The 17,532-nt window shown below is 42.3% G+C and overlaps 1 protein-coding gene across 4 annotated transcripts in view; it reads right to left on the minus strand.

Moving 5' to 3' along the window:
• Positions 1 to 17,532, minus strand: part of LOC122622560 — a 38,522-nt gene that overhangs the window by 16,675 nt on the left and 4,315 nt on the right. For all 4 annotated transcript variants that reach the window (XM_043801108.1, XM_043801105.1, XM_043801109.1 and 1 more), the window contains exon 2: positions 15,885 to 16,808. In XM_043801108.1, coding sequence (XP_043657043.1) covers positions 15,885 to 16,604 — 720 coding nt within the window. In that variant the 5' untranslated portion in view covers positions 16,605 to 16,808. The remainder of the gene's footprint in view (positions 1 to 15,884; positions 16,809 to 17,532) is intronic.

The following is a 17,532-nucleotide window of genomic DNA, read 5'->3' on the forward strand; positions in this document are numbered from 1 at the left end:
AATCCCTTTTGGCGGCCCGGCCACCCTCGGTATTAATTTTTCATTGGCGTGTGTCCGGGACAGACGGCATATAGTCGTGGAATGGTCGTGGGTTGTGGGCCGTCCGGCCAGGGGGATAAATCCATAAAACAATTTGAGAAATTAAACAATCAAAAGGCGTTAAGTGTTGCTGACTTTTGCTCGAGGGTTGCTCGATTACTTCCCGCCTCTCCCCCCTCTTGGCGTCGCCCTGGGCTGATTACTCAGATGCGGATGAGGATGCGAATGATGTGGATGTGAAGGTGGAGGTGGATGCGGAGATGGAGGTGGATATGTGGCTGTTGATGTTTGGCTGCTGGTGTGTTATTGCGGACCAGCTGGCACCGGGTACTTCTGGCCGTATTTGCGTAGTTGATTAACCCGGCCAGCAGACAGGGAACAAAAAATAAACCATGCATTAAGGCCTTGTCACACATCATAGCGGTTTAATGTGTGTTTATGTGTCGCCAAACACACTCACACTCACACTCACACTCACACTCACTCGCACAACTCACACTGCCACTTAAGTACTGTGAGTACCCTCTTTTTATTCCATATTTTTTTTTTCAGGGGCGTGGAGCGCATTTTATAAGCTTTTATAATACACTTGAGTGGTCGAGCAGCTACTAGATTGCCCAAATTGCTTGCATTCTTTTCGAGAGCTCCTGCTCTTTTATGTGTAAAAAAAAAAAAGATATTTGCATACGAGTGGGATGACCAAAGGCATTCAAATTCCATCCAAAAAAACACACAAAAAATGTCCATAACATGGTAGGTAACCGTAGTTAAGGAATTCCAACTCCCAGGTACAAACAGCCTTTTGTCAGAATATTTAATAAGGGTACATCGCATCGCTTGTGAGAAGTATGCCATAAACTAAAATATCTGCACAATCGAGCAGCAGCGACATAAATATCCAGCATGCGCTTCCAAAAAAAAAAAAAAAAACCTTCGCAAACCGAAACACCAAAGTGCAAAAACCTGATTAAAAACGATAATAGCAACGTATGCAAATATCCAAAACAGTGACACTTTAATCGAAATATACGAGGCAGCTCACTCGGTTTGTTTTCTTTTATTTATTTGCTCGCCAAAACTAGACAAATATATATATATATATATACATATATGTATGTATATATGGCAAACTAGATGGGTCTTTTGCTATGCATACCCATATATCTTCTGACACACGCAGAAGGCTCGCAATCTTTTGTTTTGAAAGTGTTCTGATATTTGCATATTTCTTTTTGGCATTTTGAATTCTCCTCACCTTGCCGCTCACATCAATCACTTTTTAATTATAAGCCTCGCGGCGCGTTCCTCACTTTTGATTGTTTATTTATAAAATTTGGTTTGGTTTGTTTGGCCCGCTGCTCACCGCTCACCGCTCACTGCTCACTGGAAAGTATTGCTCAGGTTTTTTGGCGAAATTTAATGTGAAATTGGCCGGGTGCCCAAATGAGTTAAATGTGTTAAATGTGCAGAGGCGCTGACGGCGCGGAAAAATGCACAAATTGCACAAAAGTACAACTCGCTGCGTTACTCATTAGGTTGGATCTTCTCGAAAAGCCATAAACAGAAATTGCAAAATGGCAGGATAAAACGAGGATGCACACATTATCCTCGGCCCACTCCAGCCACTCCTTCGCCCACTCTTGCGGTCTGTCACCTGCAATTTGTGTCGCTTTCTGGGGGCTTAGCATCCTCGCAAGGGACATAGCCCATATGACAGCGGGGATTTGGCATTCTGCTGTTCTGCCATTGCTATGCCATGCTGTAGTACGAGTAGAGTATGTGGCTACTAAAAGCAAAGCTCTGCCCCACAGGACGACAAATGGGTGGAGTTTTGGGTTGGATGAGGGTATATAGTATAGAGCCACCCCCCCGGAGCTGAAGAATATTAAGTTAATTCGAGCGTAAGAGCGAGTGTTGGCCGGGCAAAGATGTTATAATGCGAGTAATGGATAACGCCACCAACCAACGCCCTACCAACAAAAAGGGGGAAATCCCTAATTTGTTTTCAAATTCCTTGGCAGCGCCCAGGCAAAAACCATTAAATTTGATTGCGGCAGCAAAGTTTTTGTTTCGACCATTCCAGGCAGAAATGCGATAATGCTACGCAAAGTATTTAAATACGAATGACTACTCGACTACTAGACAACTCGACTACTCGACTACTCGGCCGCGGAGTGGAGAGTTTGTCACTGTAAGTTTAGCTAATGCCAAAGCTTATTTGTTTGGCTTTATGGTCGCCTAGGTCTCTTTGGTCTTTATACTATTAGTAATTTCAAAAGGAATATTCAAATTTTGCCATGTGTGCGCTCTGCTCTGCTGCTGCTGCTGCGGCTGCTGCTGCTGCCAAACCGAAAGTTGTCTACTCGAACAATAAAGTTCAACTCTTTGACTTTCACCCGCAGGGTGAATTGTATAGAATTGAATGGGTATGCGATATGCGGTATGCGGCATGTGGCATTCGGCATACGAATGCGCTTTTTGATAACTTTAATCCGATTGAATGAAATAAGCTATACTCGTCGCTCATATAGTGACTCAAATTATCAGGGGTCCGCTAGAAATGTCACATTCACAGTGTTTACCCAATATCGCTGACATAAACAAGCCACTCATGCCACATTTCACACTGCGGAGAGGCAGCAAATTACTTGTTAAGTACATTAAAAAGCCATTCGAACGAATGGATTGTTTTGGCTAATTTGTGTTTGCACTTCGACGAATTTTCACCTACTCCCAATTAGACAGGTGTGAAAATCGGTGGAAACGTGCTAAAGGCCAACATATTGACAGAGACCAAAGGTGACACAGACCATTTTACACCTATACACCATTTGTCTTAGAAACCAATGTGCTAAAAATGTGCTAAAATTTGCTAAAAACAATGATCAAACGTTTTTTTTTTTTTTGCCTCATGGCGCATATGGCGACCCACATTCAAGGCAAAACGCGATTTCCCCAGGTTTTCTGTGCGTATTGGTGCCCAATGCCTTTCGAAACGAAAACCTATTTATAAACATTTGGTATTTTCAGAAAATTGTTGAGAAAAGCAGCCAGAGCAAGAGCTATTCTACAGAAGCGAAAGGCCAAGGAATGAGAAGAATCCCAAATAAACATTTTGGGATTTGAGGGGCGCGCCCACACAACTGACCATTCGTGCATATTTAAAGAGTGATATGCATGACGTCGAGTGATAAACCCACAATTGTTCATCTAGTTTCTACGGCTGGCTCCTGGCTCTGCAAGTGAAATCTTTCGAGATGCACACTCAATGTGAGTGTGATTTGGAATTAGCGTGCTGTTGCTGATGATTTGGACACAACGCAACACAACACTAAAAAAAACAATAAATAAATAAAAAAAAAAAAGTAAGAAAAAGAGATAAAAATTCCCTGTTGGTCGTGAGGAGCGGAGCGAAAGTGTCCGAACGCTGAGGCTGTGATTGGTGTATAAATAAAACAAGGCGATACATAATATAGCCTTTGGGATTGAAAGGCAAACAGCAGGAAGAGCCGAGAATCGGGAAAATAAAGTCATCAACTCAGATAGCGATCATCGTCGTCTGGGTCTCCTGTTTCGCCAGAAAAGGGCTACGGCTGCTCCTCATTCCCGGTGCTTAAGCACATTTTGATGCCACTCTGTTTTGTTTTTTCTTCTTTTTCTTATTTTTTTATTTTGTATGGTTATGGTATGGTAAGGTGAATGGTATGGTATGGCATGGTATGGTATGGCATGGTATACAGTATACATGTATACAGTGTCTTTAAATACCCGGCAAACCCGACTTGGAGTATTACGAGTGTATCGGCAATGACCTTAGCACGAGTTCTGGTTTGGAAGACGACAACCAAACCAACCAAGCCAGGGCAGGACAGGACAGGAGGAGAGAGGCGTGCTGTGGATGGCCACCACATTGTTGTATGGAATGGAATGGCATGGAATTAAGCGAAACGATGACGATGACGCTGTGGATTCGAGCACATGGCGGCGAGGGGCGAGTGGGTAACGTCATTAGCATTATGGAAATGTGTATAAATACTGCTCGCTTGATTCTGATTTCGGTGCTGTGGTGCCTGGAACATGTCCAAGTGGATACGGTTCGATTGGGTTGGTTGCTCTTCAACGGCGACTTCATTGATTCACCAGTCAGTCGCCGGTCTTCTTGACCGTTAGAGCCGGCCAGGTTAACTGCCCGTGCTGGCTACTTGGCTTTCAGGCCGACTGACCGGTGACCAGTTGCGAGTTCAATAAACCACGCTTTTTGGTTGGACCTTGTGTCAGGCCAGGCCAGGCCAGGTGAAGAGTACACTTCTTTATTATCATCTATGGGCAGCAGCGGTAGTACACTTTCTCCACGAAACCTTCGACCCTTTTTGTCTTACTTTTTCCCACTTTACGATCATTATACAAAACAATAACTCGCTGCGGTTACTGTAAAGTTTGTGCCGCGAGAAAGCCATTAAAAAAAACAGCACGCATACAAACATTGTAAGAGAGAGAGATATCCATCAGTTTTGGGCCCGCCCAAAAGCACTTTTAAGTGGCCAAAAGAGGCTGCCAATTGAAACAAACAGCTGCTCGACGTTCGAAGTTCGTCGCTCGGATTTTTTGTGCTTTGTTTTATGGCTAGCACATTGAGCAGGAAGTTCCGCGGATCGCCAGTGGTGGCTAATAAAGTTATAAAGCCGCGGCACACCACTGCCAAATGACTTTTAACGCGGCACTTACGGTTTTGGTTTGGATTGGTTTGCTACAGCCTACCACCAAAGCGGAACTATGTCTTTTTCTTTGTTTATTAAATCACAAAGTCAGCCAAGCCTGGCCTGGCCTAAACAAAAAAAAAACAAAGCAAAAATGCTTCCTTTCACTGCAGTTTTGAGTCACGATAATTGCAAAAGGCGGCAATTTTCTTATCTCTGGTTTAATTCGTCATATCGTCATAGTTATGCACTGCAGCACTGTGTAAATTAATTTTGAGGGACTGCCGTGGAACAAGGAACTGGGGTGCTTGGATTTCAAGATGTGATCAAAAAGATTTCAATGTTAAGGCACTAATGGGACCTAATGGGAATGCACACAATCAACTTATCCACATGTTTAGCTTACAATTGAAACTTGTGTCCACATTCTGGGCACCAATAATAATGTCTCAGTCACGTTTACGTTTGTCTGGTCTGGTTCAAGTTAAAAAATAAAATTAGATTGTGTTGATTTGGCCAATTAATGTCAGTCAACCCCTGGGCTAAATGAAGCGCAACTAATTGCCCCCCAGGCCAGGCTAACTAATGATATTCAATGACTTTCAATGGGTTTAGTTAACTAAATTAATGGTGAGAAGCCCCACCACTACCAAATTAATAGCACCGGCCCACCTTCACTTAGCTAAACATTTATTCAGCCACTTTTTTTTGTATTTTTTTTTGTTATTTAGCTAGCTGTCAGCATTGATTTTCCACTTGTTAATCACATGCTGATTAGCAATTGACATGTTTCCATAAAACGGAGATTACCAACGCAGCGCAGCGCGTTGCAAAGAAAGAAAAGAAACGCGAACTCTAAAATGAATGTGAAGTGGAAATTGTTGAACCATGAGAAGCACTTGAGTGAATAAATCCCTCTCTATAACACTTATGCCGCCGGATCTGATCCGGTGGATCTGGTGGTGGAATCGAGGTGGGTGTGTGTCTGTGCGAGCGCATAAAATGCGGATGCGAATTCACGTTCAGATTCAGACTCAGATTCGCACTCGCACTCGCATTCGCATACGGATTCGGATTCGGATGTGGATGTGGATATAGATGCGAGTGCGAGTGCGAGTGTGAGTATGGAAGTGGATGTGGATGTGGATGCAGGGTAACCGCAGTTGAACACACAACGCTTCCGCTTCACTGAAGCCCCAAAAACGTACAATTGCACTTCTCTGTGGGCCGTTAAAACGTGGCGGGGGAATAAAACCGGAGACACAAACACTGTCTACAATGCGGCTTACATTTTCTGGCACGAAACTTAAATCAGATTACCATACAATAATAGTGATGGTGGCTGGCGTTAGCCACTGCGAAAATGAATTCAATTTGCAATTTGCTTTTTGCCCCATTGTTATCACTCAAAAAACGGCTTACAATTTCTGACGTCCCAGACAACGAGGCGCACAAAATAAATATTATGCCAAAGTAAGCGTTTATTATTTGTTTAATGATAGCGCCAGAAATTGCTCTCTTCCTCCAAAAAAATAACAATAAAACCAGCAACATTTTCCAGTAATTAAAAGTCACAAATAAATATGACTATGCAGCACTTTTTATACGGAACCACATTTAATTGTTATCTTATACAGAAAACTGTTACAGTTAGCTGCCAAATGCAGAAATAAGCGTAAAAAAGTTATCTCAAAACTGCAGCACTCGAAATGCATAAATTTTGCAACTTTAAGTGTGATAAATATGTGTGTAAATAGCGCAATCTGTTATACAATAACGCGTATTAACACATAAACTTGATGGCATTGTGAAATCCATCGCAGAGAAATGTCCAAATTCAATTAAAGCTAATTTTTCGGGAAATCAAAATTAAAGGCTAAAAAAAATTGGGAGCAAGCGGCACACACACGAAATTGGCCAATTAAATGGTCGTAGAAATGGCCGAAAAGCAATGGTTTCTACACTTAACCAGTGCGCGGTGCTAACGTTATGTAATTAGCCCGCTTTATCTTGCACCGCCGATTTCGGCTTTGGGCTTTCGGCTTCTATATATCCCGCTGTATCACTTGAGGTCGTTCGAGTCGAGGGAGTCACTATATATATACAAATATACATACATGTATGTATTTACGCCTGATTTTTATATGCCGGGCCATAACAAATTAATTAGGATTTTGGTTAACGCTTGGCTGAGATGTAATACAGCGCAGATTGTGCTGCTCGGTTGGTTGGCGAGATTCACAATAAACACAATAAAGTTGGCACAATTTCTCTTTTGCAGAGATTGGTGAGATCAGCGGGGTTCATTAATCGAGAGTAATTGCAATCCTCATCACAATCGCTGCGGCATAGAAGTACAAATTCCCACAAGGGCTCCAGTAATAATAGAAGAAAAAGGAAACAATACGCCCTGATAATAATTCACATCTTTCGCCTAGGCTTTTCCACTCGAATACTCAGATACTCGAATACTCAAGATACTCGAATGCTCAAAAACTCAAATACTTGAATACTTCAATACCCGAATACAATCGCATGTACAAGAGCGGCAAATGCAGACATAGAGGCGGAAGTGTGAGTGGTTATATTATATGGACGGAAGGCGTTTGAAATGCAAACAAAAAGCTACAAAATTGAGCTCTTCGCGGTGGCGGCAAATGAAAAGTAAAAGTCAAATAGAGCGCAGCAAATGCAAAAAGCCGCCAGACTTCGACAGCGAGCAGCAAAAATTTCAAAGTTACGTACACACTGGGAACACAAAGTAAACGTGTAGCTTGTAAAAACCGGCTAAAAACCAGCCACAACAAATGCGCTAAAAATAAGGCAAAAAACAGCAAAGAGAAAAAAGACAAGAAAAGCAAAGAAAAGAAAAGAAGGCCCTATTATGAGGCTATCGGAAATCGAAGATACAGATACGGATACAGATACAGATACGGCAAGGTGTGCCGAACCGAACGCGAAATGCCCTGGCAACCAACAAGCAATTGATTGAGCCGTAAATCCCATAAACACACTCTTAAATTGTATCGAATCTGATCGAAGCGATCCGATTGTGTTAATTATTTGCGCAAATCTTGAATCTACTTTGGCCAAATGCTCAACTTAACCTTCAACACTCCAGTTGGGTAAGTAGGACGGTTAATCAGTCGAGTGGAACTTCTGTGCTGGTTTATTATCTCGAGGGTAGCATACCGATTCATTCATTGTACATTGTACTTAAATGCTCCTGCAATGCTCTATATTATCAAAAGGCCATTCAGTTATTTACATGCTGCGCGTGCAAATAAAGGTCTGAGAGTGGGAAAAAAAAAGAAACCCCCTTAAAACGGATCCCTTAGCGCATACCCAGTCATAACCAAGTTGGTTATGCATTTTCCAGTTGATTGATCCCCGAGCGCATTTCCGCCACTTGAGAAACAATGACCTCTTGAGAAGTAAGCCCAAAATCAATGGGAAATTCAATTACAACCCAATTTCCTAAAGGAACCGACAGCAGAAAAAAAAAAAAAAAAAAAATTGGAATAAAATGCAAGGAAATTGCCGCCGGCCATATATGTAGAATCCATAGCTTAGCGGGTTACTTGGCCAGTTCAAGCCGAAGAAACTGCTCAGGCAGCTCAAGAAACCCGCTGCGATCCGGCGCATACGATGAAGTCAAACCCAAATGGCCAATGGGCCAGCAGAAATACATAATACAAAATACAAAATAACAGCAGCAGCAACATCAGCAGCAGCAGCAGCAGCAGTACCGGCAATTCAGTGCAGAAACCAAACCAAACTAGCAAACCAGCAAACTGGCATACTAGCAACAAACCGGCAATCGAGCAAACCAGCGTATATTGGAGTACCGACCTGAACTGAACTGGAAATGCCAGCAAATCCGAGTTGGTGAACGGACACGGCGGCAGTCACCAACCACGTGGGAAACTAATTCATTCAGCGGAGCGGTACAAAACTGAACCACTTACACTGCGACAAAGTTCCGCTCGCTGAGGGGAAACACACTCCGGTATTAAGAATTTCACAATCGTGGAACTCAAAATCTCAAAAGGGCGAATGAAATAATCCGGTTGACATATTTGATTCGCTATAAACGCCGTTCTATTTTTAATCAAAATGGGATCTGCAAGTTCGAGCATTTAATTCATGGCAATTTTAATTAGTTTGGAAAAGATTTTTGGAATAAATTAAAATGCCGTGCGGGGAGGGGGCGGGTGTTGGTGGAAATGGGGCGCAAGGGCATTAGAACAGCTGCTTATGCCTTACGATTTGCCTATGAAAGCCATTAAAAGTCGTGACGAAATAATTGTTCGAGTGTATGAAACAAAGAAATACAAATCGCCTAAAACCCGTTGCATTTTATGACTTGGCAACAATTACGCCAAGACGCAGAGAGAAAAGAAAAATCCAACAATAAGACCCTGCAATGACAAAAATGGGGGGCTTTTCTGGGGGCGCCAGGTCGATTGCAGGGGGGTAGGGGTGTAGGTGGGTGGTGGGTACTGGCAATAATAATAGCGTGGAAAATGGGTTAATAAAATAATATTTTATGGACTCTACGCGCTCGAGTTTCGCCAAGTTCCTCGGCTGTTGCTGCTGTTGCTTTTGCTGCTGCTGCAACTGTAAGAGCAAAACGACACGGGCCAGTTGCTAAATAATACCATGCGAAAATTGTAAAGCAATAAACAAAAATAAAAGAAATGGGAAAACAGGGTGGGGATTACGGCGCTTTGGACCTATGCTCTCTGTTTATTTAGAATTTAAAACCTGGTCATGGGCCTTCAACACCAGGCATTGCAATCAAAGGTGAGGTGACGACATCAAATGAAATGTGTGTGAAAAAAAACAAAACAAAACAAAATCCCCGGCAAATCGAATTCCGATCGAAATTGGTGGACAGTGAGCGTAGGAAGGGGAAGAGGGGGTTTGGGTCAAAGCGAGGGTGGCAGTAGTGTTAAATAGCAAGAATAAATAAATAAAAATATGCACGTCTGTCTGCATAAGGTAGGTACACACGCTCCATTCCGTCTCGTTTCATTTAGGGCTTGTGGCTTTGACAGGCCCGTAAAACCGATACGGGGAACCCATGCAGGATGGACTGCCATGAGATGGTATGAGGTGTGTATGGTGAGGTGTGTGTGAGTGTGTGTGTGCTGCTCAGAATTCTTTGGAGGCCACTAGAAGACCGGCGAGCTAACCAACCAAGCAACCAACCAACCAGTGAATCGAACCAACCACGTAGCTAGGCCATCGCTCACCCACACTGCACATCCATAAATAAAATGAAAACTCTCCCCCGCTCCCGGCAAAAGGGGCATCAGTGATTTTTATGAAAGATGTACGACCAGCACTTGGGATCTGGATTCCAGATCCGTGGCATTGTGTATCACATTGTGTGCGATTTGTGAGCTGTGGTACGTAGTACGTCGTACACACGGTAGTACGCCCTCTGTTTGCACTTCTGCCACCTAATTGAACCTTTCAAATTGCCCCATAAGTACTGATCAAAACAACCCCTGGATGGCGATAAGCAAATCCCCTGCTCGAGTTCCATTGTCCACACACTCACACACACACTTATGGCTGTGTTTCCCAGGAACGTGATTTCCATTGTCATTCGTTTTGGTTAATTAAAGCATCACCCGAAATACAATAGGTTCATTGACTAAACTAAACACATCATTCCACATTGATGCTCTTCGGGTGCCACTGCCACTGTGATTAGAAATTTGTTTGGTTTTGTCCAAAAAACACTACCGAGGTGATAAACCCCCAATAATCGGGGGCAACAATCAAATGGGTCGACCGTGATCGCATTGAAATGGTTATTTGTTAGTACGTTTGTGTGTACTAACCGATCTGCGATTAGTAATTTAGCTATATACATTGAAAATTGAAAACGTAATAGGCAGCTACGCTCAGGGTGAGCAAATTGAAAACCGACGTTGGAGGAATAGGCTAACCTTTCGTTTGGAAACGAACAAAAATAACAAATCTTAGAAACGGATACTTGAACTTGTAAGTGCTATTGATATGCCTTTGTATCGAGCAAAACAAATTACCCTAATAAAAGTATGATCATGATTACTATTGATGTGCACTTACATCAACGCAAACTAATTATCCCCACACACACAACCACCCAGTGATCACAGAAATGAAACTTGGGGAAAACGGGAAAATTGAAAAGACCTTTGAAGTGGCATTTTAAAAACGAATTAGCCTAGAAAACGATTACTGTTGTGCCCCCCAAGTCGTCGCTTTAATTGAGACTAGCTCCACCACATAGAGGAAATATCTATCAGACGTCTATATCTAAATAGACGTCATCATCGCACTCCAAGTTCCTCAAAAGAGGTCAGGCACATGAAAAACACATGAAGCACTTGTTTGTTTTGTTTGCTTTCATTTTGATATCTCACCTTTCGATCGCCGATCGTTGATCGCCAAGTTAGCTTGTCTCTATTTACTCTGATGGCCTGCTAGTTTATTGTATACATTAATCGACATTTTACGAGGCCCAGTTCAATTGCGGCAGCCGTATTGGCTTATTGGCGTAATTAGAGAGAAAAAAAAAAAACCCACAAAGAAGGTGGCAAAATATGCACTACAATGTTGCCAAATCCGAGTTGAATAACTGGAGCTGCAATCGTGAGCGCACTAAGTCGACATAAATAACACTCATAAAAAGATATAAACAAACACCCTCGAAACTGGCTTGTGTCTATCTATTTCCTTTTTTTTCGTAATACATTTATTGGAATCTTGTTTATGTACGGTTGTTGGGTTGTCAAGTCGACAAAAGCTGGTGTTTAGAAAAGTAGATAAGGTAACCGGCGAATAGACGCACCTAATACCTAATCTCGTGGCCCACTAACTTTAAACTTGAACCACATGGCGATACGGAAAGTGCTCCCCTGACACTGTTTTCATTTTTGGTCAACTAAATGATAATAGCCGCAAGTGAAACAAAAGAAACAGAAACAGGTATACAGAAACAGAATCTGGTTTCCATTGCAAGGAGAAACTTTCCCTGCGGCTAAATGAAAATGTTTACAGGCCCGCGTAATGTAATTTAAATGTATCTCTCTCAGTTTTTTTGGCCACTCATCACATTTATCTTGAAGATGGCCCGCGAGGATCGTGTCTCAAGAAATGAGTCAGGCATTCACACCTCTTCTCTCTTCTGTAGGGACCAGCCAGCATCTGAGATTTTAGATATCAGATTCCGGGTTTCGGGTCATTACTAACTACAGTCACACGCACATAAATAAGTACGATACAGGCGAGTTATGCGCAGTCGGATAACACGCGTGTGTAATCATCATTAATGTCAATCGCAAGCTATGGGGCTTAAATGGAAATAATATGCCCGATCATCATACGATAATGATACACTTGAATTTGTTGATAAAAGCGTGCAAAAGGCTAACCGATAAGTAGTTCTATCCAATAATTACGTGTGTATAATACAATCCGCACTCTCTTTGATTGATTGCGCTTTTTCTATAATATATAATATCCACATGAGTTTCAACGCACACAAGTGCTATATGTGCTATGTGTGCTATTTGTGCAATTTGTGCTATTTGTGCTATATGTTATATATGAGCTATATGTGCTGTATGGGTGCTGTAAACCCGAGGTAATTGCCTTGCGGCCTAATGAGAGATTTGTCCGGCAATTAATACGACTGGTCGCCAAGCTAAATCGCTGCCCCGACTCCATTGATGATTGAGGCCTTTTGCGGGCAAAATGAAAATGAAAACAAAAATGGAAATGCAAATAAATAACAAACGCACCGAATGTGGCGGCTAACGAACGAGAGTGAACTTTGAGGCGTGCCAGGCCAAAGAAAGTTTTCTTTCATGCAAAACACATAGAAATTCAAATACAATTCCAACTACAGCTATTAACAATACAACTTTAAACTGAAAGACGAAAAACGAAAGTCTCGTTTTATTTCGCCTTACAATTGGCAGGCAGGCGAAATAAATACATTAATCCCGGAAGCGGTTTCGAAATTCATCAACATCATTCCACTCGTTTTCACAATCGAGAACTTCTTTTGTGCGACTGCTGCTCAGGCGTCAATTAAAAGCAAATCAGGAAAGCAATTTAGCTGCAAGATCATAAATCCGCTTTGTAACGTGCCAAAGTTCCATATCGTCGTCAAGTGTTCTTTACACACATCTCACTTTACTTTACGTGTTATTGTTTTTTGTTGTTCTTTAGCCGGTTTTTTTGTATAACCCAATTGCGGCTTATTCTCGCACTTTCCGACTGAACTAATTAAATAAACAATCCCGCCGAGATTGCGTCAAGAGAACGCACTCGGAATTCGAATAACAAATCTCGCTGCCAGACGAAAACTATGCGTTTAAGTCATTTATCAATGCGTTTTGTCGACAAACAATCTGTATCTGCTAGATGCCATATAAACAACAACCGGCTGACTGCTGGCTGCTGGAATAATTTATATGATTGCCGGTTGTTGTGGAGCCGTATGCCTGCAGTCCGAAACTTAGACCCCATAAGGTCAAAGCATTTTTAATGCAACACCTTGAGAATCGAAACAACGGTCACCACCAGCGGCAATCCAGTAGTAGCACCACGAATACAAGAGCGAATACGACTACGAATAAACGAATATACGAATACGATTACGAATAACATTCGACCAAAAAAAGAAAACCTGTTTCCCCCATGCGACTTTTATTGGTAATGAGTAGTGGAGCAGTAAGAGTATAGTGGACAACACTGGAAGTGAGAGGTGTTTTGGCCAGACCAACCTGACCAGGCTACCTGCTCGTGGCAGTTCCTTCTCAATGGGGCAACACAAGTAGCGGGTGCCGTATAATTGGCCGGAAAGTAACGTTGACGTTGGCCACTCTTTGCAATTAGAGGCCTTCCATAAAGCCAAGATTTAAGTTTGGCCGTCGTGGAGTGAAGTCGAGTGAAATGAAGTGGAGTGGACTGGAGTGGAGTGGAGTGCAGGAAAGTGTAGTGTAGTCCAGTGGAGTCAAGAACGTTACCTCGATGACCGAAAACAAAAGGCTCCACCCGGATTCGTTGAATGTTTATGGCGCCCAAGGGCCGAGCACACATGCAAACTTGCCACACAGCCAGGCATTGGCACGCAATGTGGCATAAAGTTAAGAATAGCAAATAGGTAACAACAATATTTGTGGGCATGATGGAAAAGGCACTAGTAGTATACTACACCATGGATGTACACTTAAAATATGAGCTCTAGAACTAGTAAGTTCCATATGCAATCTCAAATTGTTTGGTTTTTGATTAGGTCTAGTCTGATAAGAAGGCCAAACAATTGCGCTGATTTATCCCTGATAAAAGCCAAGTGAAAAGAGCACGTTAATACCAATACAAAGCGACGAAATCTGAGAATGGATCGCCTGTTCCATACAGCTTTCTCCTCCCAAGGAAATCGAGGTGCTATTGAATGGATATGTTTATACGTGACACGCAGAATGCAACGCACTTTCTACCCAAACATGTGGCGCATAGCCCTTTTTTGGCCAACAGCGTTGATTATGAATCTCTCATTTCCAGCATTCCAGTCATTAAAACTGAACAACAAACGATTGTTAAGCAAAAGGGTCAACCAAAAAGTCACGTATCATTAAAAAAGCAAAAAAAAAAAAAAAATTTTGAAAGAATTCGAGACAGATGATTGTAACCAAAAACAGATAATTGCTGCAAACGAAGCTATCTTGATGCAGCGTCATAAAAGTAGGAAAATTCGTTCATTTCGTATTAGAACCAATAAAACGAAAGAGCGGAACGTGTTGCTGATAAGATAATGGATTATTTAAGCCCCTTTTAAAAACATACATTACGCAGCCAGACAGACACACACGCGTCGACGAATGTGCCCCAAAATTAATATTACCATATCGTCTGCGGTAGCAAATTGCATGTGAAACGGGTGAAAACCTTCTGCGGCATTATAAATAAGGCCTTATTTATTTACTTTTGGTTCTTGCGAATGGCCAGACAATTTAATTTATTTGCCTGCATTAGGGAAAATAACACATGAGCAGAGTGGAAGGGAGTTGTAGTTGGGAGCAGGGAGCAGGGAGTCCTTGGAGCCCAGAGATCCTGGGGCGGAACAAAGGCATGTCAGAGTACAAGAGTACAAGTTGTGCCCATACTACAGATAGTGAGTGAGTCAGTCAGTCAGCCAGATGAGGGAATCGAGAATGTCTGGGGAATTTACACGCTAAAAAGCTGGGCCATAGTCCACTATACTACTCGGCGGTGGCTAATTACTTTAATTAATAGAAAATATTTAAAAGGTGTTTCCGCGCCTGCACAAATGGTCCGTTGAAATTTCCATATTTGTTATATTATTATACGAAATGGCCTGCTATTAGTTGATCTATTAAGTTTAAAATATCGTAGAAATTAAAAACAAATTATAATCAATCTAGGAAACGGGTTTGTTTTACCAATATATATACATTTATTTATTCCACAGCATATGACAATAACAACATTCAATTCCCAATTTGCTGCCTATTTCTCACTACGTTTATTTATGTATGACATGCAAATCTTCAAAAATAATAAAATCCAAATTAAGAACGTATGCTTTACCACATGGTAATGGGTTTTTTCCACGGCATTTCAAATGTCTCGCAAAAAAAGAAGATAGAATCACACTTGCTGGCAGCGGAAATGTATGGAAATCTTGGACACATTGGCCGCCCAACGGACCGATGTCAAAGTTTTCATAGATTTCACTGACATTTCCTATTAATAGAAGGAAATATTCATTTCCTATTTATAGAACTGCACAGCTATGACGTTCTGCACTCGATTAGTTGAACTGAAAACCAACCAGCGCCCCCATTTGGTTACCATTAGTAGGCTACACTGTGCGCCAATACTTGCTGCCCAGTGTTCCAGTGTTATTGCATGCGTGTAGAAGAATAAATCACATTAAAAATTAAACACGACCCATAGAAACTTTTCGATATGCTCTGAAGAGAACTTGATTGGCTGGGTGGCCGTAGTAAGCCCACTGAGCTGCTGAGCAGTTCATAAAGGACGTCAAGGAGCGTATAGTATAGTATAGTCGTATGTGTATAGTAGCATAGCAGCATAGTATATGGTGTTACTTACATTGAGCATCCAAATGGTCATCTCCTCGAGGACAATGTCCATGCTGCTGTGGGTCCCGCTGAGGGTGTAGTCGACGGCATTATCGCTGCTACGACCACGTGGAGCGGGTGGAGCGGTGGTGTTAGTGGTGCGACGCCTCATGGGAGACGTAGACGTGGACGTGGACGTCGATGTGGATGTGTATGTGGACGCGGAGGATGTGGATGCGGGGGGTGTGGATGCGGACAACGTTGTAGCTGCTTCTGATGGAGATGATGTAGCTTTAGTCCCGGGATTTACTGGATTTGCGGACAATGTCTGTGGAGTTTCGGTTTCTGCTTCTGTCGCACATGTTTTTGCTAATGTTCCCGATGATTTGTTCGATGCTACTGATGCTGATGCTGATGCCGATGCTTGTGCTGATGCCACTGTTGTGTTGGCCAGTGTTGGTTGGCTGGCCTCGAATAAGCCGAGTAATTTCAAATCCCGTTTGCAACAGCATCGGCAAATGCGAGGCATTTCCAGTAAATCCTCATCAGCTGAAGCACTGCTGCCACCAGCAATCGGTAGAGAAAGTTGCTCTTTGGAGGGTGCAGTTGATATCGCGTCTGCTGCTGATGCGGCTGCTGCTGCTGCTGCAATTGCACTCGCAGCTGATGCACTGCGTCTTTTGTGCTGCCTCTCGATGGTTGCGGATTTCGCGCAGAGGAAACTGCTTCGTCTTCTTCGGTTGGCACTCATTCTTTTTTCTATTTGCTCTTTCTCAGCTACTTAGTTTAATTAATTTAATTTATTGTTTCTAGCGCCAGCGTAATTCTCACACGTTGCGAGGCACCCACGAAATTGTGTTTTGTTTATAAGGTTATTTTTCTTTTCGCCGATTTGTTCTCTCTTACGACGATGTTGCTTTCGTTTTGACCACGACTCGTTGACCACGTTGGAGACCTAAAAAACCAGAATGGGCCAGAAAGAGACATGAGAAACAGATCGGTTGGGAAACCTTTCGCCGCCAGAGCCATTCGTGCGTATGCGTGTGTGTGTGAGTGAGTGTGTGTGTGTGTGAGTGAGTGTGTGTGAGTGTGTATGAGTGTGTGTGTGAGTCTTGAGCTCGACTTAAACTGCGAGCTTGAGTTTAGAGCGGTTCGCGTGAGCCAGTTTCTTTTAGTAGGCCAACAAGAAACCAAATCAGAATATATGTAACTGGCGACGAAGCTCATTAGCAGGAAAAACCCTGGTTTTTCTGCTTTTCAGTTTCCAAAATCTACTCTAAACCCAGCTAGTCGTTTGGTTTTTAGGTTTCAAAACTCTACACAGAGATTCAATGCGATTTGATCGATGTTTGCGAGTTAACGAGACAGTTGCGGACTTTTTTCGGACACTGGCATTTCTATTTTAAGTTTCGTTTAAAAAGAAACAGGGTAATTGGATTTGTATTATGAAAACAAAACAAAAATTAACGAAAGTACACTAGATTGCTTTTTTTGATTTCCGTCTACACGAGTTTTATAGCATTTCCATTAATAGAATTGTTTTGCTTGGTTTCAAGAAATTACAACTCAGCATGGGAATTATTATCAATTTCGAGACCGCATTTCTATTTATGTGTACGTATTTTCGGTATTTTGGTTTTCGGACCAAAGTCTACACTCTCATGTGTTGGAAAAGCTAT

The sequence above is a fragment of the Drosophila teissieri genome, chromosome 3R (assembly GCF_016746235.2).
Source record: "Drosophila teissieri strain GT53w chromosome 3R, Prin_Dtei_1.1, whole genome shotgun sequence".
NCBI lineage: Eukaryota > Metazoa > Arthropoda > Insecta > Diptera > Drosophilidae > Drosophila > Drosophila teissieri.